Source organism: Eptesicus fuscus, chromosome 9, assembly GCF_027574615.1.
Source record: "Eptesicus fuscus isolate TK198812 chromosome 9, DD_ASM_mEF_20220401, whole genome shotgun sequence".
Taxonomy (NCBI): Eukaryota; Metazoa; Chordata; class Mammalia; order Chiroptera; family Vespertilionidae; genus Eptesicus; species Eptesicus fuscus.
Window position 1 is genome coordinate 9105635 of NC_072481.1, and position 23623 is coordinate 9129257.

Here is a 23623-nt window from a genome sequence, read left to right on the forward strand (position 1 = left end):
CAAACCAGAGGGGGAAGGAAGCTGAGCTAAGGCCTGGGGCGGGCAGAGGGGCGCGGCCAGAGGGTGGGCGGGGTCCGCAGGCTCTCCGACCGAAGCTGCGCCTCGCGGTGGTCCAGCGGCTGCTTAGCCAGGTGGCGGCCGCGCTCTATCCTGGTGGCCAGGATGAATGACTGGCGCGTCCGGCACGAATACCACGGGGGCGCAGGAAGAGTACCACGTGCCCTAGCCGGTTTGGCTCAGTGGATAGAGCATCGGCCTGCGGACTGAAGGGTCCCAGGTTTGATTCCCGGCAAGTGCACGTGCCTGGGTTGCGAGCTCCATCCCCAGTGGGGGGCGGACAGGGGGGCAGCCGATCAATGCTTCTCATCATTGTTGTTTCTCTCTCTCTATCCCTCTCCCTTCCTCTCTAGAATCAATAAAAGTATATATATTTTTTAAAAAAGAATACCACGTGCTGGGGATAAGTGGGGGCCAAAGAGAGAATGACTCCTTAGCAATCTTAATTTACGAGTGCTTCCTGAGTGCAAGACACTATTCTGAGGGTTTTCCGGGTCTTCCTTCATTTAATCCTCACAACAACTCTAGGAGGTAAATACAGTTACTACTCCCGTTTTACAGATGAAGAAACCGAAACATAAGAAAGTTGTCCTTTGTCCAGAGACAGAGGTTTAATTAGAGCCCCTTGACACCAGGACCCTGTGAGAGGCAGGGCTAGGAAAAGGGGGCCTGGAGCAAGGCTGAGGGACATGCTCCCCGCTTCCTCCAGTCTGTTGCCAAGAGATAACAGTGGTGGTGGTGGTGATACTGACTCACGGAGCACGTACGATGTGCAAGTGCTTGACACTGAATCTTCGTAACGATCCGATTAAATATCCTATTCTGTAATATTTCCCATGTGCAGCCCGTCGGCGGCAGAGCCTGAACTTGAACCCTGGTCTGTCCGACGCTGAGGCTACCTCGGAGGTGATGATGAAGCCCTGATGACGCACAGCCAGCAGCTTCCAATAGAAGAGAGTGAGGTTCCCTCCCCTGCGGGAAGGACGTACCTGGGTTGCAGAGGGCGCGGGGTCCTGCGAGGCTCTGGATTCCACGCCGGGCTCTCCCGCCCCTGCCCTAGAGGTCTGGCCCTGAGCCTCGAGCTCTGCCCACTCATCCGTTCCCCAGACTCCGCTTTCTGCCCTCCCAGCGAGGCCCCGCCCCACCCCCTCACAGGCTGTGCCCCGCCCCTCCCAGACAGGTCCCGCCCCCTCCGCGCCCCGCCCCCTGCAGCCTGACACCCTTTCTGGGCCAGAAATACCCCATTGGCTTCTCAGGGGTTGAGCCTTAGACACGGTCCGTGGTCCTACTGGCCCTTGGGAACGCCACCTGCTGGGGGGCGTGGTTGCCCTGGGCAAGGTAGGCTGGAGGGGCGGTCGCCAGGCTGTGCTGTTCCTGCTGGCACAGGAGACGTGGCAATCCCAGGGGAAGGCGCTGCGGAGAGCTTGCAGGGCTGGAAGATGAAGACTTTGAAAGTGAAGGCATCTCCAGGGAGGGTCTGGATTCTGTACGTCTCTGGGCAAAGGGCAGAGCTGGCCACAGTGCTATTGGGTGCAAGGGGGCTGGCCCAAGCCATCGAGTCAGCCCATATGCTCTGTCCTCAACCCACCTTCCCCTGATACCAACCATGTGCCCCTGGCCAGCCCAGAGGTAACTGGCTGGGGTGTGAGGTAGCTGCTGCTCACAACACAGGGACCTGTAGCTGGAGGCTCATGTTCAGGCCCAGAGGCCGCCTTCACCGGGGCCACTCCCACAATTGGCTGCTGCTGTGGTGGGGTAAGGTCAACGGGAGCTAAGAACAGAGGGGACCAAGCTGAAGGCCGCTGCTTGGGAGCAGAGCTGGAGGCCACAGTGGGAAGGTCTATGGCCCACAGGCTGTGCCACTGTGAGTCTTGGGGTCCTGCCCAGGGCCATTCCTTCCCTAGGGTATGAGATAAGCTCAGGCCTCAGCTGTGAACCAGAGTTGGTGGTAAGAAGATGCTGGTCAGTCCTGTAGGCCTGGAAGGGTTGGCAAGCCTATGGGCAGTGCCCAAGGTAGACAGATGTGGCAAGTGCCAGGCAGGCAGTCAGTGTGCTCAGGAGTGTGAGCAGGGGGTATGTATGAGCCTCCTGTGTGTGCCAGGAAGGGAGGGCATTTCAGGAGTGCTGGTGTGTGTGCACACATGATCACATGTGAGTGTGGGTGTACAAAGTTGCCAGTGCTGACTTCTCAGGAGGGTCTCCAAGGGCCAGCTGGATTTGGGGGTCACTAAACCTAGACCTCCAGGGCCCTGCCAGCTGGGTTAGACTTAGGCCAGGCCTCAGCCCAGGGGTCAATCTATGGAGCCAGTGGGGTATCATAAGGGACTTTCAGAAAGTTTAAAGGTCCTTAGTCAGCACCCTCCGCCCCTCCACCCTCACGTTAGCCTGCATTCACCAGTGTCAGGTGAGACACAAAAGTGAGCATGTTCAGCCCTGGCATCGTCCTGTGTACGGAAAGGTTGCTGGTTCAATTCCCAGAAGGGCACATGCCCAGGTTGTGGGCTCAATCCCCGGGAGGGGGCATGCAGGAGGCAGCCAATTGATTTTTCACTCTCACATGGATATTTCTCTCACTCTCTCCCCCTCTCCCTTCCTCTTTAAAAAAAAATCAATAAAAATAAAAATATTTTTTAAAAAGAGACAAATACTTTTTAAAAAAATGAACAAGTTCACTCATCTTCCTGCTCCTGTCCTTGCTGGCTTCCCACAGGGCCGAGCTGCCCACAGGCCAACTCACTCCCTGACCCCCACCTGGTCCATGATGCTTTCTGATTCCCCCAGACTGGCAGGACCCCTGTCCTAAGCCTAGCCTGACAGCTTCACGATCAAGAAAGGCACTGCAGAGTGGGGGGCTCACCTCCTGGACACACAGGAGGACATTTCCCAGCCTCCCCTACAACTCCATGTGAGCATGTGACTAGGGGTTGGCCAAAGGAATGTGGACAGAAATGAGGCACACCGCCCTCAGCCAGGTCCACAGAAACCTCCTGGGTGACCTCTCACTTGCACTCACTGGTCTGCTCACTGGATGGTGATGCCCCAGGGCAAACTGGGAAGCCATATGTTGAAGATCTCAGAGCCTGGGTCTCTGAGTGAATGCACGGAGCCAAGACCCCAAAGCCACCTTCATTTCCACCTGAGGTGAGACATAAGAAAAAAACTTCTAGAGGTAAGCCACTGAGACTTTACGGTTTTCTGGTACAGCAGATGGTATTACCTCAACTACAGGGTGGGGCAAAATGTATACAGTTGTGAGTATGTGAAACACAGAGTTTATTCTTTGTATTACTATTTTTTTAATCACTAGAGGCCCGGTGCACAAATTCATGCACAGGTGGGGTCCCTCAGCCTGGCCAGTGATTGGGGCCAATCAGGGCCCTCTCGCCCAGTCCCAATCAGGGCTGATCGGGGCTGGCTGGGGGTAGGGACCACGGGAGGTTGGCTGGCTGCGGGAGGTTGGCTGTGGGAGCGCACTGACCACCAGGGGGAAGCTCCTGCATTGAGTGTCTGCTCCCTGGTGGTCAGTGTGTGTCATAGCAATTGGTCGACCGGTCGTTCAGTCAACCGGTTGTAATCGTCGCTTAGGCTTTTATATATATAGATTGTTTTATTTTCCATATAAACAACTGTAAACCTACTTTTGCCCCACTCTGTAATACGGGCTCTTGATTGAAGTCACAGAGGTCCAGGGTCCAGCTGAGACCCCCTCTCTCCCCAGTCATATTATCTTCCCTATGTGCTGCAGAAGGAGAGGGACAGCAGGAGGTTGGGGAGATGCTGGAGTCCTGGGGCCCTGCCCATGCAGTTCTTCAGTTTCCAGAGCCTGGGCCCCCAGGGCCAAGGGAGAAGGCCAGAGGACCTCAAACCACTGCCCCACAAAGCCTTGTGCCCGCACCTCATGCTATGAATTCTGCAAGGAAAGTGCTGCTGGGGCAGAGTCTTCACAGGCCACCGTCCTCCCTGACCAGTCCTCATGATGAGATCAAGGTTCCTGACCAAGCCCTAGGTCCTGGGTCCCATCCCCTGCTCTGGGTCACCTGAGAGTCAGGAGTAAGGACCACAGGTGCCCACTCATGTCAGCCGGGGGCATTCTCTGTAGGGTTGGGAATCAGGCCAGCTGCCACCTGGTCCTGGTGCCACAGCTGCTCCGCCAGGCCATTGAGCACATGGGCAACGTCAGCCAGCCCAGCCCGCCCATCCAGCGTGCGCCCATCTGCCAGCCGCCGCCCTGGCACACTCTTCACCCGCAGGAGGGGCAGTTCCCAGGCCTGCCGGAAGGCTGTGAGGTCACGCTCAGGCACGTCCGTGTGCATGTACTGGTCAAACCTGGAGGAGGGTTAAGGAGCCTGGCCGGGCAACGCTGCTAACCATCCCATCACACTCAGCCTCTTCCTCCTCCCGGGAGCCCCACACCCAGGGTCTGAGGGAGACCCTGCTGCAGCCTTTAAGATAAAGCCTATGGGGCTGGACCCACAGCTGGGCAGAGGTAGGCTGCATGTCTTGCCAAGTGTGGCCTCTGACAGTCCTAGGGGCCACCCAAAGGATACTTGGAGCCAACGACCATCCTGACGACACCAGGGGCCTCGCCTGCTATGCGGGTCAGCTGTCCAGGGAGGTCTTCGAAGGAGGCACGGTCGGTGAAAGAGAAGAGGAAGAGGAAAGCGTCCGTCTTCTCCTGGCAAGCCTGGGGATGGAGAGGCTCACTGAAGGCTGTACCATGGGACCAGAACCCTCCTGTCTGCTGCAGGACCCTGAGAAGTCTCAGCACAACCCCTCCTTTCACAGACTGGGAAACTGAGGCCCGAGCAGTGAGTGGCTAGGATCCAGTCCCCAGTGCCAGTTCAGAGCTCTCCCAGCAGGGTCAGCGCTCTCAGCCCATTCAAGCCCAATTCTGGCTCCTGCAAACCAAGCAGGCCGGGCTCAGACACCTGGACTCAGAGGCCCACCTCAGGCAACCAGCCCCTCCGGGACCCACCCAGGCCCACCCCACCGGCCTGCTCACCGGCAGCATGTGGTCGAACTTTTTGAGCGCAGACTCCCCGCAGTCCCAGAACTCAAAGCGGAACATGACGACACGCTCACTGACCTGCAGCTTGGCAGGCCAAAATACCACGGTGGTCTGGATGCCTGGGGAGGCCGGGGTCAGCCACTTAGCGTGGGAGAGGCAGGGGTGGAAAGAGGTGGGGTGGGGGGGGGCCAGGAAGGAACTGGAAGAACACGTCCCCGCCCTCGAGGGTCCAAGTCTGATGGGGAAAGCATAGTCCCCGACCCGGGAGAATTCTCAGTCTGAGGGAAACCGACCTGCCCTGGAGGAGCCTCCCGTCTACCAGGCAGATAGAGCCTTAGACCCGGCCATGACAAGTTTCACTCATAGGTACCAGGGGACCCAAAGGCCCCAGGACACTGGAGGATGTTGGACTGTGATGGTCAATCAGCATCCAATGGAAGGAAACAAGAAAAGCTTAGTGTTTTCTGAGCACTTACCTTGCGCCAGCTCAATGCTAGGCATGTTACCACCACTGTCTCTAGTACCAACCTCCCAACAACCCCCTGGGATTGATCCTATTATCCCTGTTGGACAGAGGAGCCAGTGTAGCTCAGAGAGGTGAAGTGACTGTCCACGGCTGCGGAATAAATAGAGGGGCTGCTTCAAATCCCAGACTGTGTGGTCCAGGGACAGTCTTTCCTCCAGCCCAGGGAAGGCCTCCAAGGAGGGACTCACCAGTGGTCTCATGGTGTACCACGGGCACCTCCAGGCCAGCGAGCTTGGCCACCAGCGCCGTCTTGCCCACACCACTCTTCCCGGACACGAAGATCTTGTAGCTGGCCGTGTCAATGGCCACGGCTGGGGGCAGCACTGGTCGCTCGAGCAGCCCTGGGGCAAGAAGGGAGCCATGTGCGGTCAGGTGGTCCCAGCCAGCGTCTTGCCCCTTCAGACCCTGCGTGGGACAACTTCATCTCTGAGGGCTTTTTCAGTGCCAACCACCTGGGGTTCTCTATGCTCATTCCCGAGGCCTGGGACACAGGCAGCATCCCTGGGTAAGCTCTGCGGAGAACACTCTGCTCTGTGAGCTGGGCCAAGCCCACTCCAAACAAAAGCAAATTATTTTTTAAAGTTTGACGCCTGAGATGGTTTGTATTGATATCATTATCACAAGCCCTAGATTTCTCACATGTAAAAGCAAGGTGTTTCATAATTCTTTCCTCGGTAGAGAAATATCAGCAAAAGCATTCTCAATGACTATAAATAAACTCCTTACAGTTAATATATCAAGATCTTTATAATTTTTAAAATTGACTTTAGAGAGCAGAAGAGAGAGAGAGAGAGAGAGAGAGAGAGAGAGAGAAACGTGGATGCGAGGACATCAATCAGTTGCCTCCTGTGCACACCTTGACTGGGGATCAAACCCACAACCTGGGAATGTGCCCTGACCGGAAATCGAACCCACCACTTTTTGGTGTGTGGGATGAACGCTCCAACCAACTGAGCCACATCAGTCAGGGCTCTGAATGTTTTTAATTTAAAACTTGCAAAATAAAGAAGTCTAAAATGATGCTACATCTATAGGCATAGGACCTCAGAGTCCTCAGTTGTGGGATGCCCTCTCATTCTCTGGTTTGAAGCTTTCTGGGCCTTTGTCTCTCCTGGTCAGAGCTGGACTCTCACAGCCGATGCCAGGCCCTTCGGCTGGCCTGTCAGCCCGGCCCCGCCTGGGGAGTTGGCTTCATCCTGGGGAACAGGAGTGTCTTCGCCTGCAGACAGCAGTATATGAAAGAGGCTTGTGTCTACTCGCTAGTCTTAACAAGTCTGTGAGATGTGCTGTGGAGAAGGTGAAACCCGAGTCTGTTGTGTCAAGTGCCCAGCAGAGGGCCTGGCACGGGGTGAGGGCTCAATCAACAGCCTCTCTGGTGACAGTAGTTTCTGGCAGGGTTTCGCCTGTTTCCATGATCCTGGCTCTGATGATGGAATTAGCTCTAAGGCGATTTCGGGGTGAGGACCCCAAGGATAGACCGGAGGTCACAAGGCTGAGGAATGCAGTGCCAAAGGCCCTCACTGCCCTGCTTCTCTGCGCCCCCGCCCCCCTCCCCTCAAGGGACAGGGGACACTGTTCTCCCTAAGGAATGGCAAGGGACAGGCTGGAGGGGCAGGAGCGGGGAAGGGGTTACTTACCAAACACCCGCCGGCGGTTCTTGCGCAGGAGGCAGGTCAGGCACTCCTTGCCCTCGGCGCTTTCGTGCCAGTCGGGGACAATCACTGAGCCAGGGGCGGGTGGTCTGGCCATGGCTGGGCACCGGCACGGGGTGGGAGATGGCAGAACGCTGAGGGCAGGGGAAGGGAGAGGGTGGCTGTCCTAAGCTGGACCTGTGAGCCCACTTAACCTGCCGCCTGGCTCCGCGGAGTCCTGGCTCCCTCCTCGGGTGGTGGAGGGGCATGGAGCCCCATCATCCTTGTTACCCCATTAGCAGTTTTCGAGCCTACGCTCCCTTTCACTGTCCTGGGGGTTACTCATGCCCCTCTACCTCTCATTACCCAGAAAGTGTAATTCCATAGTCCCTTCTACCCTGTATTCCTCCCGGGGCGGGGGGCGGGTGGGGGGGTGGTGGTCAGCCATCCCAGTATTGCTCCAGGGCATTTACACAGCTCCCTTCTCCCTGGTCACCTCCTGGAGAGGTCACACAGCCCTGCTTCTCCTCTGCCTCCTCCATACCGACTTCCGGGGCCCCAGCCCTCACCATCGGCAGTCCCCGCGTGTCCCTGTAAAAGTCCTTCCCACGCTCCTGCTCCCGCTCCAGCCGCCCAGTCCGCCCGGCCTGCTTCTGCGGGGCCTGCAAACCTCTTGGCTTTGATGAGAGCCACCAGGCCAGGTCCGGGTGTAAGAGGCGCATGTGCGGAGTGTTGCCATGACGACGCGGGGAGCTGAATTGGCTTGCCTGATTCGGGGCGGGGCTGGAGGGTTGGTCTCTCCTACGTCAGTGGCTACCGCCGCTCAGTGACATCCTCTGCCCATGGGTCTTCTCCGTTGCTGAGTCCGAGCCCTCGTTTTCCCTCTGAAAGTAATCAAATCCCCCTTCTGCAGGAGGAGAGGGTCCACTGCCTCTCCGTGCCAGTTCCCTCTTCTACAGAGTGGAGGTGAAATACTATTACCTCCTAGGATTCTTTACAATACTGAGCACTGCCCTGTCCACAGCAGTGCTCATTATTATAATTATTATTACTGTATTAATCCTGCTCTGCAGGGCCTCGAATTGAGTTAAACACCTCTGGCTTCACAGTGGGGAAAAAGCAGCTCAGGGAGATGAAAGGACTTGCTCAAGGTCTTAAAAATGAGTCAGAGCCCACTGTCCACTGTGATTGTACCTTCCAGTCAGTTCTTTCTCTCTCTTTCTTTCTAATATATTTTTATTGATTTCAGAGAGGAAGGGAGAGGGAGAGAGATAGAAACATCAATGATGAGAGAGATCATGGATCGGCTGCCTCCTGTATGCCCCCCACTGGGGATTGAGCCTGCAACCCAGGCATGTGCCCTGACCAGGAATCAAACCCGGTACCCTTCAGTCCGCAGGCCGATGCTCTATTCACCGAGCCAAATCAGCTAGGGCAGGCCTTGTGTTTTTAAAACTTTGCCCCAGCCACTGGAGGGCGGCTCCTTGTAAAGCTGGAAGCAGCCAGAGGACCGCAAACCCACAAATCATGGAGGCCCATTATATCCAAGAGGGTGGAGGGGACAAAGATGTGTAAGGCAGGACACTTCCTTCAACTTGCTTCCACTGCAGCTAGGCAGAGATATCACAAATGCATAACCACTCCTACAGGATTCTGTGCGTGAAACTTGCCCACACTCCCCGGTCGCTCAGTGCCCCTTCCTGCAGTCCTTACGGAATCTGCCCGGAGACAGGTTATTCACAGCAATAGTCTCTCCGTGTGCCAGGGCTCAGAGCTGACTTACCTCTGGGTTTCCAGACTCCACATCCAGGCCTGTGCTGGCTGGCCTTGTGGAGGGCTCAGGGAGAGTGGGAGGAAATGGAGAAACTTGGCAGAATGAACTCGCCAGTTAACCTGATGCCAGAGAAGATGGGAGGTCCTCACTGGCACAGAGAGGAAGGCTGGTGGTCAGAGGAGCTGGTGGTCAGAGGGTTAGTTTTTGAAATCAGTCTTCACTGCCCTCAGGAGCTCATGGAGCACCAGGAGCCCATTCAAAACATGGATTCTTGGGCTCCATCCCCGATTCTGCTTTGGGGCATTCGATGAGTCTGTGAGCCCCGCACCTGTAAGGAGAGCCCTGGGCAGTCGGGGAAGTTAATCTCTGTATCAGTCTGTTTGAGCTGCCATAGCCGGTTACCACAGACTGGGGGCTTAAACAACAGAAACGTATCTTCTCACAGCTCTGGCAGCTACAAGTCCAGCTTCAAGGTGCCACAGGGTTGGTTTCTGGGGAGGCCTTTCTGCCTGGCTTGCAGGAGGCTGCCCTCTTCACTGTGTCTGCACACTCTTGGTGTCTCCTCCTTTTTTTATAAGAACACCGGTGATAGTGGATTAGGGCCCCACAATTATGACCTCACTGAACTTTATATCTTCTTGAAGACCCTATCTCCAAATACCGTATTTTCCGGCGTATAAGACGACTGGGCGTATAGATTTTCCTGGGTTAAAAAGTCATCTTATATGCCGGAAAATACGGTAAATCATATGAGGGGCCCCATCTGACTTAGGGCTTTAACATATAGATTTGGTGTGTGAGTGGGGGGGTGTACACAAGTCAGTCCATAATAGAGTCCACAGACCTAATTTAGATAAACACCACTGCCAGGGACAGGAAGCCAGACAGCAATTGGCGCCTGGGAGTGAGGTGGTTAGAATTGCATTTCAGAAGGAAGCTTGTGAACCATCTTGGTCTAGTGAGTTCCCCTCTCCATTGATTTTTAGAGAGTAGAAAGGAGAGAGGAACAAGGGAGAGAGAAACATTGATGTGAGACAGACATATCCATTGATTGTCTCTCACATGCACTCAGACCCAGGTCCATAATTGACCTGCAACCCAGGTTCCTGCCCTTGACAGGGAATTGAACCTAAGACCTTTCAGTGAGGACGGGTAGGAGGACACTCTAACCACTGAGAAATCCCAGCCAGGGCCCCTGGCCTTTTTCTGTTCCTCTAGGGCAGGAGTGGGGAACATCCTTATAAGGCCCATGAAATCATTTGGTCTGGCCCTGCCAAGGCATTAGGAGTGAGTTAATTAAATGTTTGACCAAATATAGCAGGCTGATTTTTAAGTTGATCATTTTGTATGGCCCTCGGATGATGCTATAAATATCCAAATGGCCCTTGGCAGGAAAAAGGTCCCCCACCCCTGCTTTAGGGCTTCTGCATTGCAGTTTCCAACACCTGGAGCTCTCTGCACCTGCCCAGGAGCTCACATGGATGGCTGCTTCTCCCACTCAGGTCTCGGGGTGAATGGCACCTGCACAGAGAGGCCTTCCCTCTACACTGCTCAAGGGTTTGCCCCGGTACCCCAGGCTCACTCTTTCACATCATCCTGTTCTTGGTCCTGAAATTTAAAAATGTATCGTCTGTCTCCTTCACCGAGGACGTAAGCTCCGTGAGGCTCGCCTCATCTTGTTGTTGTTATGTCCCTGTAATAGTTTCCTAGAGTTGCAGTGACAAAGTACCCCAGGGTGGGCGGCCTCAACAACGGAAATATATTTCGTTCTGGAGGTTAGAATTGGAGATCAAGGCATTGGCAGAGTTGATTCCTTCCGGGGGCTGTGAGGGAAGCTCTGTCCCAGGCCTCTCTCTGGCTTGTCTGTGGCCATCTTCTCCATGTCTTCACGTGGCCTTTCCTCGGTATGAGCCCGTGTCCAAATTTCCTCTTCTTACTAAGGAGAGCAGTCACATTGGCTTAGAGCCCATTCTAATGACCTCATTTTACTTTAATCATTTCAGTCATGATCCTATTCATGAATATAATCACATTCTGAGGTATTGGGGGTTAGCATTTCCACAAATGAACTTTCCGGGGGCATAATTCAGCCCATAATAATCCCTACTACCTAGAAATATGTCTGAAATATAGTAAAAACTTAATACAAATGTGTTGACTGACAACTGGCTGTGGCTCCAGCTTGGAGAATGGCCCGAAGAGGGTGAGCCTGGAAGGACCAGTAGGAAGCAGGACGAACATTCCAGGCATGAGTGGATTAGGGCATGTATTTGTCAGATATTCATGAGCACTGGTGCCTGGCCAGACACTGGGAAGAAGTAGTGAGATGCAGACCTTGCCCTTGGGCATGCCACACTTGGGAATAAAGTCAAAGAACCAGGCGACTCCACTCAGAAGCAGGACCGATTAAAAATGCCCAGATTCCATTTTTAAATAGGATTTGGAGATCTTATATTTCATGCCCGGGGAGTTCTTTTGAGGCTGCAATGTGCCAGGCCCGGGCTCACAGCGTTTGTGTCCTGGACCTGGACAGCCTCGTGTCTGTCACTCCCCTGCCTCAACCCCTCTGAGAGCTTCCCACTGCACCTAGTTATGCCTGTGTGTCTCGGTACACGCTCAGGGCACGCATGCTGAGAATGAGTAATCCTCAGGGTGGTCCTAGGCTCTCCTGGTCTTCCTCTGGGTGGGTGGCAACCCAGACACTAGGCTCCGGGCCAGGAGTTCCCTCTTCCTCCCAGGCTTCTGTCTGGTAAGGCATGGTCCTCAGCCCTCCTCCTCTTCTCTGCAGGGGTAAGCAGACAAGCTCCCTGTGTGGGGCATGACATACTCTACCAGCCTCTTAGACATTTACTTAAAACAGCTTGGCTTTGTGCATGCTGACAGGGTCTGGATCCAGAGTCCAGCCCTGTGGGGAAAACACTGGCTTTCCCACAAGTGGGGGCTGGGGCAGAGAATGCTGGCAGGCCAGCCTGGCAATGGTGCTCAGAAGCACGGCAGATGCGAGAGAAGGGGTCCTACCCAAGAGAGGTCAGAGGAAAATGGGCATTTTTCTCCTCCAGTACATTCAGTTTCCTTCTCAAGGTTGCCTCTAGCAGAGCACCCAAGACTCAAATTCTTTCACAGGGTGCCCCCAGGTGGTTCTTTTGGGGAATAACACCCATTTCATCGACTAACAATAATTGCTGGTCCCAGCTAAAATGCTAACCTGTGAGGCTGGCAGCATCATTGCTATTTTAGTGATAAAACTGAGACTCAGAGGTGGTCAAAGTGACAAGGCCAGGTCTTGAACCAAGGTCTTTCCTGGTCAAACGTCTGTATGCCCTTGTCCCTGTCCTGCAGCCTCTCTAGGAAGTCCTTTCAGAGTCTACAGAACGTCTCAAGGGTTCAGAGTGGTTCCTTGGTCCCATTCTCTCTCTCTTTTTTTAAATATATTTTTATTTATTTCAGAAAAGAAGGAGGAGGGATAGAAACATCAATGATGATGGGAGAATCATTGATTGGGCTGCCTCCGACATGCCCACTGGGGATTGAGCCCGCAATCTGGGCATATTCCCTGACTGGGAATCGAACCATGACCTCCTGGATCATAGGTCAATGCTCAACCACTGAATCACGCTGGCCAGGCTGGCCCCGTTCTTGATCTGATGCATAAACCACCTGTCATCCCCTCGCATAGAAGTTATTACTCTCTGATTGAACACTTCCAGCAATGGGGAAATCATTGCCTTACAAAGAACCCACAAGAATGCTGAACTGCTTTTGTCATGCATTGTAGAGGAGTGGGTAGGGACAGTTATAGCCATAGAAAACCGAAGGCAGACCTCAGCTGGGGATGCTCCCCTCTGCCTGGTGGAGGCGAGAAGTCACAGCAGAGCAAGGGTAAACCCCAATCAAGTGTGGCAGCACCATAAGCCGGCCGGCCAGCCTGCAGGATGTCGAGGCGATGCCTCCTGTCCTGCCTGAACCTGAGGGTGCTCAAAGCCTGGTCTTTCCCAGGTTCCCTGGGTTAGGATGTGAGGCAGTCTTGGGCTGAAGAGCCGGCTCAGGGTAGTGACATGTGCAAGGTCTTGGTCCCCCGTCTGAGTCAGTGAGTCCTGCACGGCCTTCCCATAGAGCCAGCTGGAGAGGAGCTGGAAAGACCCGAGGAGAAAGGACAGTCTGGAGCTGCCCTTTCCCTAGCTGGATGCTGTAACTTTGACCCAGATGCATGGGAGTGGCCAGGGAGTGCAGTGTTAGGTCTGCAAGGCCTTGGGTGAGTCATGGATCTTCTCTGAGCTATATTCTTGACATTAAGGTTTCCATCCAAATCAGCAAGTTCCCGCTTCTCTGCTCCCACACATCCTCTGACCTGGAGCCAATCACATTGCTGTTTTCCCATTCTGATCTCCTTCAGAACAGAAACATGCTCATCAGTGGTCAGGAGCATGGCCTCTGACACGGGCAGACTGAGTTAGGATGCTGTCAGTGAGCCTGACAGGACTGACCTCTGGGCTGGGCATGTGGAGTCTTCCCCAGGCACCGATGTTTCCTCCTTCCCACGACCACCCATCATCACTGGTACCCTGTGCACTGCCTCCTCTACAACATCCCATAGACTGGCGGTCCAGGCAATGCTTGAATTCCTCGTAATGCCAAACTGGTTCCACACATTACACAGAGCTCTGACCGTAACAAAGTTCTTCCCACTGACCCACCCTGACATCTCTTTTTCTAGAGCTTCCAGCCACATAACCTTGTACAGTCCAACCCTTCTTCAAGGGCAACTGTGGAAGCATTCGAAACTATCATTTACCCCCATCACCACCAACTCAGTAGCTGTGAGCACATGGTGCTGGGCCCTCTGCACCCGAGGCCCTGCCTCACATCACAGTCTAGTTTGCTGTGTGCCTCAAAGCACGGTAAACAGCAGAGACAACATCAGACCATGTGCTGTTAGAAATGGGAGTTTCATGTTGCAGCCTGGGACAAGAGCTGTAGGCCTACAGAGCCTGAGCCTGGGACAGGCTGATGTTCAGTATGCACTGAATGAAGAGAAAGCACTTGGCACAAAGACCCAGGGGTATAAGGAACTGGCACATACTCAGCAAATGGCTTCAGAGCTGTAGCCATCTGCCCTTATGGTGTCTGGCTCCTCCCAGACCCCCACACAGGTGGGCATACTCATGTCATCAGCCCCCAACTGATACCTCCAGATTGGGAGCTAACTAAATGTGCCTTTAAATCCATGCAGAAGAATGTGCTGGAGGCCAAATTTGACTGGCAACCCAAAGACTAAGTCTAAAAGGGAGATTAAACAACTGAGACAATTCTGACCTGATTTATGGCAACAGCTGCTGCTTACTGCTCTCGAGAAGCAAAAACCTCTGAGGTTCTCATGACATCTAAAAGATGACCCAGACAACTGTAGACACACATAATCCATTGCACGGGCATGCTAACAATGGACACACTGGGCTCTGCCTTTCCTTCAAGAGCTAACTATAAATAAGAGCCACCATTTTCTGAGCAGCTACTATGTGCCCGGCACTGTGCTAGTGCTTTTCACATCCAACTTTAATTAATACTCATGATCCTATAAAACAGAAACTATATTCATGGGTAAGAAAAGTTGCATCCAAGGCTGTCGTAAATAGGGGAAGGCAGGGAGTAGAGGCCAGGCCTGCAGGGCTTTTGGCCTGCGTTCCCAACCACCACTTGCTATGCTGTTTCAAGACCCTGGACCCTTGTGTCCCCATCTTTGCTTAGGACACTGACGGTGTACATGTCAACCTGGCCCTTGGGCTTTAAGCTCATCACCTCTCTTGGGTCTCCACTGCCCTGTACTGAGGCTCTGAAACACCGAGTCCTTCAAGGTTGACTGAGAGCTGCTTTAGCATTCAATGACCTTGTCCTCAGGGAAGAGCAACTCTCCACCTCTACCCCCAAACACAACCTTCCTGAAGCAGAGAGAGCTTTCCAATTACTTTGCTTCCAACTTTAATTTCTAACCTCAATCGCTTCCCATCACAGTTTTGTTTCTTTTCTACCAATAAAACAGTTAAGACAATTCTGTCCATTTTGTTTTATTTGTTAAATTGCTAAAAAGTTATCAGGATAAGACAACAAAAAAATGAAATTGACAGTGATTTAAGTATCAATGAAATCAAATCCACTTTTCATTCCTACACCATTATGCGCCTAAAATGAGCATCTCAGGATAGGCCACCTGGGACCCCTGAGTTGTATGGGAAACATCACTCAGCACCAGCTTTGCCAGGGCACACGGGGGGTGCGCTGACATAAACCCTGGTTGGTGGGAGGGGAGCTGAGCAGGGAGAGAGTACAGATGGAGGCAAAGCCTCAGGATTGTTCTCACTTGACAATGATCATGGTGAGGGAGCCACTTACTGGTGACCATGCAGAACATGCCTTCTGCAGTCTGTGGGGAGGCTGCACAGGACCCAGGCCTCAGAATTCAGCTTTCTTGCCCCCGGATGTGTTCGGATCCTCCCCACTGATTTGTGTGCTGGTAAGAGACCAAAGATAATGCAAAGCAGAGCACATCACCATGCCAGGATCACCACAGGGACAAGGACAGACAGACAACCCAACCAGGAATATCACTTTTTTAAGGGGAAGGAAAGAAGGAAACCCAGAAAGATAGCGTGAGGGAAGGGCAACATCCCACTGTTCTCCATCAGCTGGTGGCTTTCTGTCCTCCAAAGCCAAGATTTCTTAAGTTAGTTTTCTTTCCTCCTCTTGTTTCTTTATTTTAAAGAGTTCAACTCAGTTCCTAGGATAGTTCATGGTTTCAGCTCTTGATGTAAAACTCAAACATTAAAATGAAATCAATCCAGAAGGGCTGAAAGGAGAGCAAGCCCAAGATGGCCGTACAACTAAATTTCAGCTTGTTTCGACACCTATTTGTGCTCCCAAATGTGGGGGGTGGGGACTGTGGAGCCCACCACCCGAATGTACAACATGAACGAAAGGACAGAGCCCGCTCTGCTGCCCAGACTGCAGGAGAAAACAGGAAGCTCTGTCCACGAGGGTAAGAGACTAAACTTCCCACTGAGGGCAACAAGGTGGTGGGAGGTCAGTATGACACAGGGGCTCTCGAAGGCACACTTGCAGGAATGGATGGGGTTAAAGCTTCAAGTAGAAACAAAATGTACTTTAAATACTTAAATACTGATAAATATTTGCTTTAGGTGCTCCTGAGGGTTAAAAAAAAATATGTTGTCTCATTTTTCTCAGTGACTGTTAAGACAAAAATTGGCATCATATCAAAACCAGAGTTGTGGTTAAACCTGGTCTGACTGAAGTATCGCGGTGCTGTGGAAATGGCCACCTCAGCTGAGACGCCTGCAGTTCCACGCACGTGTGGCTTCACAGGCTCTGAGGAGGCAATCGCCTTGACTGCTGAGTCGCTCTCCCAAGGTTCACGCCCACACTGCCCAGGAGTCACCAAGACAGACACCACTGGGTGGAGACGAGGCAGATTTTTCTTAAAGGGCTGTAAACGGACAGTCTGGTTCCAAGTGGTGTGGGTAATACTGGGATGCCAGGGAGTTCTGAGGAGCCAGGTTACTTTCTGAAGGAATCCTCTCTGTTACCTGCCTACTTGGGGAAAGCAGAAGGAATCAACAAATTAACAGCTGGCTTAGGAAGGCCACAGGACAAAGAGAAAGGTTACAGAGTTGGAATCTGCACTTTCAGGCTTCCAAATACTTCATATTTAAATAGAACTGCGTTTGGAGGCACTGTCCATGCACAAGTGCAATGTCATAAACATGGTTCAGCAACATCAATAATGCCAAAATTGCTAATCTTCTAGGCTAGCTTTCTCTTGTGAGTAAGGACCACCCCCATGACCTAACAGTCTTTGCCAAAGAAGGACCAGCAGCAGCCCCAGAGCAGGGAGTCTGGAAAGCTAAGAGCTGAGCTGTGAGCAGCTGGACACCAGTTAGTAGGCACATGGTAGTTCCCTCATCCAAGGGCAGTTTTTGAAACACACATCCCTCCCTGGAAGCTGCCCCTTTCCTGGGCTTGGCACCAGGGGGACTTTCCCACCAAGACCACATTGTAAAAGCTGATGGCTAGGGAAAAGGACTCAACATGATGTAACAGGAGAAAACATACATATCAGACAGCCTGCTGAGAGCTGGCTGAAAGCCAGGACCCAGGGCCAGCTGTAGCAGGCTTGTGCTTGGGAAATGTGAACAAGAAAAAGGGGAGGGGGGGGATGGGAAATGCAATGTTTTGAAATTTAAATCCTAAAGACAAAATAAAAATCCTCTTTCTATTGATGAGAAATCACACACACACAAAATAAAAATCCATATTTAAGTGGTTCCAACGTGTCCAGGCCATAGTTTTAGAGATCATGTATCACCAAAGGTGGTTGCATCTTATCTCAGAAATGACATGAAAGTAAAAAGCCAAGCCTTGTCTGGGTGACACGTGAATGAGGCAATCACAAAGAAGGAGCTGCTTCCAAGGTCAGGCATACATCAAAGAGGTCAAGCACACGTCATTCAACCCAATCACCGGTTAGTAGCCAGGCAGAAAAATGCATGTCACAACAAGGACAAAATTAATTTCTAGAAGGAACTGGTATTGGGATTCCCTCTCAGGATCAATTTCCACATTTTATAAATATGGATGGATGTGCCCACTGTGATTTGGAAGTAAAAAGCAGCTCATAAGGAAAAACGATCTATTCTGATGCTTCAAGGATCTCTCACGATACTGGCATTTGGAATTCTCTACCAACCCCTTAGTGACACCAGAGAAAGTGTTCCAGAAATTTCTAAGATATTTCTCTGGGCACTGGAGCTTTATAAAAGAAACAAAAAAATGAGGAAGGTTTTAGGACTTTAAAAAATCTGCCTATGAAAAAAAGGTGGGGAGAAGAAAAGGCAGCTTCTGAAGATCAAGTTTTAAAGGAAGGAAAAGGACAACAAATGTGGTTTTTGGCAACTTGCAACCAAATATGATTGTCAGGGAATTCCATAAAACCAGATACCAAAATGTTTTCTGAGACAGGGAGGGAGCACTCAGAAGACCAATGGATACTAGGTGGACAGGTGTCGCTGTACACACATTGTTTCACGATGGTCCGCACACATGAACATGGAACGAAATCCCTTGCTGTTCTGGGTAACTGCCCTCCGTCACCAAGGGCAGAATGGGGCCAGCCTTAGGGCATTACTGCAAAGAGAGGTTTTCACAGGTCCTCTGTGGTTTTAAGAGAAGGGGAAACAATTTTCTACAGGTTATTCTTACCTTGCCAGCACCTGAAGCACGCGAATCTGAACCTCTACCTGTGCATCCTGCCTTTCTTTTTCTAACTCTGAGAAGGCCACATAAAGATTTACAAAGGGCTCTTCAGTTTCCTTAGGAAAGTTCTGATATTAGTCTGTTCCCTAAATTCTTGGTCTAGTTATCAGCAAAGTAGAAAAGGCAGCACAGCCTCTGCTAAAACACAGCAACAATTTTATCTGAGCCAGGACGGAGATCTCTCCCTCTTTGTAAACAGAGTTGGCTATATAATATACATTTATATATATATTTTTTCTTAATGGAGATTTGATCCCAGCCTGGAGTGAGTGAGGTTGGAAACTGGGGTTTTGGTTTATGGGAGTAATTTTGTCCTTTGTTTTCCTAATTCTCAGTCCAAATGCTTGCACGCTGGAAAATTCCAAATTAAAAGCCACAAAAAGGGAAAGGGGTTTAGAACATTATCTCTTTGCTCGCACAAAGTACAAGGCGTTTGTTTTTGGATAGTACTTCACATTCTGTTTCTTGTCCATCAGTCCTCCAAATATGATGAGCTCACCCCTGCCTTGTACCACTGTATGCAGGCTGGTTTCAGGAGGTCCGACCACAGAACTGCTATTAAATACTTTCCATTTGACCCGTCCCTTCTCCTTGGTGTCTTTAATGTCCAGCACATACATCTGCATGGGCTTGCAGTTCATACTCTGGTACAAGGGTTTGCCAACATTTAGGGACTGTGGAGGGTGGTGGCCCAGGCGGCGGGCAATGGGAGGTAAGGAATGTCCATCTCCTTGGGCTGGCCCTGGCCGGGGAACGGGCACTGTTTCTCCACTGCTCAGGTTCTGACTCCCAGGGGAGCCTGGAGAAGAGCCCAGAGGAGGACTTAGTGCTGCAGAGGCTGAGGGGCCCTTGGACGTCATTGCTTTGATGGCTTCTAGGCTCCGGCGCAGGGCACCTGGGGAGACAGCTCCTGCAAGGGCACTGGCCACATGTGGTGGGGTATGTACACCGTTTGTCTGTTCAGGAAGGTGTCTCATGCTTCCTCCAACTGTCCTGTTGTCCACACCATCCATGTGATTGCTACTAGAAGCGGGTTTCAGATCCCAATTCAGATCTATTGATCCTAATCTCAGATCTTTCTGATCTGGTAGTGATCCTCGTCGAGGAGCCAAAGAAAGTCCCATTTTTAGGTCATATCCTTCAGTGGTAGATGGAGTGCTAGGAGATATGGCCTGTACAGGGCTGTCCAAGGAAGAGCCACCTACAGCTGCTGTTCCTGGAGATAAACTCCCACCATTGAGGACAGGAGAGCCATCTCCTCTGGCTGGGGAAAGGCTTCCTTCCCGGGAACTTGAGGGGGTCTGCCTCTGAGCTCTGGGTCTCAGTGTTCCCCAGCGGCCGTTGACACACGGAGCTTCATCCATACTCCTTACTGGAGACTGAGAGCGATACTCTCGGGTTTCAGGAACCAGGGCTGGAGGAGTGGCACTGATAGGTGATGGGCGAGAGTTCAAACTCGGGCTGAGTGGCGCTCTCCCACTGGGAGCCTGGCTAAAGACCACCACACACTGCCCCACCTGGAAGGCAAAAGACTTGTGCTCAGCTCTGATCATTCATTCAACTATTAAACATTTTATGCATGACCCAGGCATTTTATAGGCACCTGAGATACAGAGATGAAAATAATGTAGGCTGCTTTTAGGCTAAAGGGGAGATGGATGTGTGCTATTATTAGAATTATGTCTACAGAATAAAGATAGAGTGGAGGAATCATCTTTTGGTTGGGGGTTCCTAGGGAAAATTTTATAGACAAAGAGATGCTTAAAGTTGGGACTTAAAAGGATGACTGGGCCCCACTAAGTTTTCTCTTCTAGTGATTTGTATATGTGAGAAACTCCCAAGAGCTATGGTTAATGTCCACCTATTTTGTGACATCAAAGTGTTTTCATTTTCCATACAAATTTGCTTGGAAATCTGACAAATTAATTTGGTTTTACAGTTTAGGACCTCCCCTCCTGCTAGCCTGTCAGTTCCCTGCTTACCCGGCAAGCTGGATGGCACCACAGTTCTGGGGCCCCATGATCTTCATTTTCTACCTTGAGTGGCTGCCAGGCCCAGGGACCTGGGTGCATGTGCAACAACCAAGCATCCTTGAATAGCTGTAAGAGAAGGACCAACAATAGGACTCAAGTGTGAGTCATGTTACAAAACACATACACAGAACTGGAATCTCAAAGTTGTGCTGTCTGGTCTAGAGAGGGTATGGCTATTCAGAAAGAAAAGCAAAATCTTTGGTTATTCATTCATCCGTGCCTTCATTCATTCATATATCACCAGTGGCCAGGCACAAGAAATTATTCTTTTTTTAAAAAAATATATTTTTATTGATTTTTTACAGAGAGGAAGGGAGAGGGGTAGAGAGTTAGAAACATCGATGAGAGAGAAGCATCGATCAGCTGCCTCCTGCACAACCCCCACTGGGGATGTGCCCGCAACCAAGGTACATGCCCTTGACCGGAATCGAACCTGGGGCCCTTCAGTCCCCAGGCCGACGCTCTATCCAGTGAGCCAAACCAGCTAGGGCAAGAAATTGTTCTTGTGACCCATAAATTGATTTTAAGTGGTCTGGAATTTTGCCCGTGATTGTACGTGTATATATGTGAGGGTAGGGAGTGGAGGTAGATAATACATATCCATAACTTTCTGAACCTGCATTCTTAAAATAAATTCCATATACTCTCCAACAGCTATCAATCTGCCTTTCTGTCCCATCCCTCCTTGAAAGAAATGATAGCAGCAAACCGTATAGCCAAAAGAGGAAGTGAGAGTAGGAAGAATATAGATATGAATATTCAAGAGATGAATGTCACTGATTAAAAGCACACCCCCCACACAAAAAAAAAAGCAGAGAAAAAGGCCGGAAAATACAAAGGCTATATACCCAAATGGAAAAGGTACTCTCTAAATGAAAATGTCACAAAAACAGTCTTATAAGAGGGGAAGGGGAAGCAAGTTTGAACACTTAGCAGCAGGTGCATCGGGAATGCCACAGCAGCAATACTTACAGCATTGGGACCGCCACACCCTCCAAGGATTAAGATAGTTGCATCATCTATGACAATCTGGGGACAGGAAGAAATTTAAAATAAAACTATAAAGACACAGGCATCTGACCTCCTATGCTTCAGTTATATATGAAAATAGCCTTCCCAGCTCCCAAATGAGAGGATTACTTCTAATTACCATAAGCTCTCCATTCTCCCATGTCAAATTTGATCCCTGTGAACAAATGATGAGTCACCTGAATGGATATATTCTTTTCTGATCAAATATTAACATAAGAGTGTCAACCACATTAAATGCAGTGTTCTCTTAAGAAGTGAAACAGCAAAGTAAATGCTTTGGGGAGAGGCATAATATAAAGCCACTAAAAATAAATACAACCCATTAGAAGTTGAAAAGCAAATACCAGCAAAAATAATGACAAATTCTCTTTTGGCTTATGCATGTTGGCATATTACCAGATTTCCTCTTCTCCCTCTCCCATCCTAACAGAAAGATGTTACGGTATTTGCTAAATAGTTATTTTAATTCCTGAGCACCTGAGATTGGCCACCTCGAGGATGAGGACTGGGGCCAGAGATGTTTGGCTTGGACCACGCCCACTGCTCAAGGTCTAGGACCCAGACATCATTGCTCCTGTAAGAGAAGGACATAAAGATGAAGGAGTTGGGAGCTACAGATATAAAGTTACATTTATAAAGATGCCCCACAAACTCATAGTTAGCACTTAAACTATATTTTTTTCTGCTCCTTTCCCTGGAACCCATCTCAAGACCTTCAAACCTTTCCACAACTCACTCTGTAATCACACACTAGTACCTAAAGAGTAAATTGATAGCAGGAAATAGCTACTGGTCAAGATATAGTCTTTCTTTTTTAAAATTTATTGACTGATTTTAGAGGAAGGGAGGGAGGGAGGGAGGGAGGGAGGGAGGAAGGAAGGGAGAGAGAGGGGGAGAAACAGACAGACAGACAGAAACATCAATTTATTGTTCCACCTAATTATGCATTCAGTGGTCGATTCTTCTATGTGTCCTGCCAGGGATCAAACCCACAACCTTGGTGTATTGGGACGATGTTCTAACCAACTTAGCTACCTGGCCAGAGCCAAGATATAACAGTCTTTCAAAAGCAAAAACCAGAAGGAAGAAAAAAAAATTATTCAAGTCAGCTCTTTCATTGTAAGGAGAAATTGATTTATTGATTCTGGTTACAGAAAGCAATTTCACCATGGCTAATGAGAGCTGTGGTTTTATCAAAGACAAACTGGCATCTCCAACCCCAAAGGGAACAGTATGGCAAGGACAGACCACCAGATGGCAGTGAATATTTCATAGTCCCCTCTATAAGGTCATTTATTCACACCAGGAACACAGGAATACGAGTGCCAATACCTTAAGCCTTAAACCTCCTCACACTGCCAAGTCAGACAGTGATTCAGATGGAGTGTTCTGGCTCTTGACTGGTCTGAGCTGGCCAGTTGTGGCCAGAGATGGGGAGGACAGTGGGTATGGAGAACAGCAGAAGCGTGTTAGACCTGTCACAGTTTTCTTGCTCCTACCCACTCCCCCAACTGATCCCATTTGGAGAGTGAACCATTCCCACCTGTCTTGTTAATCTACCTCTTTCCTTCCCTAAAGCCCCAAAGGGCATGAACTGGTTCATAAAGGACAGCAGGAAAAAGGACTCTGTTCCTTGGAAGGTGGCCTTCTGTAGGCCCAGACAGAAGCAGACAAAGTGAAGGTGCGATCAGAATTTGATCTCACCAAATAGAACCACATACCAAACAAAGATAGACTACACAGACCTGATTCTATGAAGCAAGTTTTCCTCTTAGTGGTATGTGACTAGGGCATCAAAAAGTGAATGCTAGGGTGCGATAACTAAACGGAACCATGTTCAGGAATACTGACCCTGACTGTTATTCCCAGGAATGTTTACCTTCAGAGTGACAGGAAGCAAATCAATATACTTACATTTGCCGGGATCCTAAGGAGCCACCAAAGACAATCATTTTATCATCTATCACACAGGAGGAATGGCCGGCCATGGGAGGTGGCCCATGGGTCGTCACAATGCAGTTCCACCTAATATAAAGACAGGAGGGAGCCAAGAAGTCAGGAATCATCTGGATCCACAGCACTCCTGGAGACTTAGTAGCCAAAACTGAAGAGCTCCCTGTTCTTCACCTGGCTCATTCATTTTTCTTGAAAGAGGAATGAATCTCTTCTACTTTTTTTCTTTGAAATAAGGGTTCTTAACTTTAGATTTTAAGGGTCCTGGAAACTGAAACTATAGGCAAA

General features: G+C 50.6%; 2 protein-coding genes across 5 annotated transcripts in view; both read right to left on the minus strand.

The window, feature by feature from the left end:
- Window positions 1-653: 653 nt before the first annotated feature.
- CPLANE2 (ciliogenesis and planar polarity effector complex subunit 2) lies at window positions 654-8216 on the minus strand. Of its 3 annotated transcripts, XR_008557063.1 has the most exons (9): window positions 7893-8216; window positions 7229-7377; window positions 5780-5932; window positions 5060-5184; window positions 4605-4741; window positions 3696-4383; window positions 3071-3193; window positions 1366-1828; window positions 654-1029 (listed from the first exon to the last, which is right to left on the minus strand). XR_008557063.1 is itself a non-coding variant. In XM_054721343.1 (6 exons), exons 2-6 carry the CDS (start codon window positions 7338-7340, stop codon window positions 4134-4136), a joined length of 777 nt encoding a protein of 258 aa, XP_054577318.1. In that variant the 5' UTR covers window positions 7341-7377; window positions 7893-8216; the 3' UTR covers window positions 3380-4133. The 3 variants fall into 3 exon arrangements, 1 of the variants encoding a protein (XP_054577318.1); XR_008557062.1 differs by lacking the exon at window positions 654-1029 and having other exon boundaries at window positions 1314-1828; XM_054721343.1 differs by lacking the exons at window positions 654-1029; window positions 1366-1828; window positions 3071-3193 and having other exon boundaries at window positions 3380-4383.
- A 6826-nt stretch (window positions 8217-15042) lies between these two features.
- Window positions 15043-23623, minus strand: part of FBXO42 (F-box protein 42) — an 83561-nt gene continuing 74980 nt past the window's right edge. The window contains exons 6-11 of one of the 2 annotated variants that reach the window (XM_054720546.1): window positions 23297-23407; window positions 21860-21956; window positions 21501-21536; window positions 21323-21379; window positions 20300-20416; window positions 15043-19834 (exon numbers count right to left, since the gene is read on the minus strand). In XM_054720546.1, coding sequence (XP_054576521.1) covers window positions 18719-19834; window positions 20300-20416; window positions 21323-21379; window positions 21501-21536; window positions 21860-21956; window positions 23297-23407 — 1534 coding nt within the window. In that variant the 3' untranslated portion in view covers window positions 15043-18718. The remainder of the gene's footprint in view (window positions 19835-20299; window positions 20417-21322; window positions 21380-21500; window positions 21537-21859; window positions 21957-23296; window positions 23408-23623) is intronic. The other variant, XM_008148172.3, reaches the window with a different exon arrangement.

Excerpts from the sequence above, each read along its gene's own strand:
- CPLANE2 (XM_054721343.1), bottom strand. The coding sequence starts at position 7,340 with ATGGCCAGACCACCCGCCCCTGGCTCAGTGATTGTCCCCGACTGGCAC. Across the intron at positions 5,933-7,228 it reads GAACCGCCGGCGGGTGTTTG|GGCTGCTCGAGCGACCAGTG; the intron begins GTAAGTAACCCC and ends TTCTTGCCCCAG. Across the intron at positions 4,742-5,059 it reads AGTTCGACCACATGCTGCCG|GCTTGCCAGGAGAAGACGGA; the intron begins GTGAGCAGGCCG and ends CTCCATCCCCAG.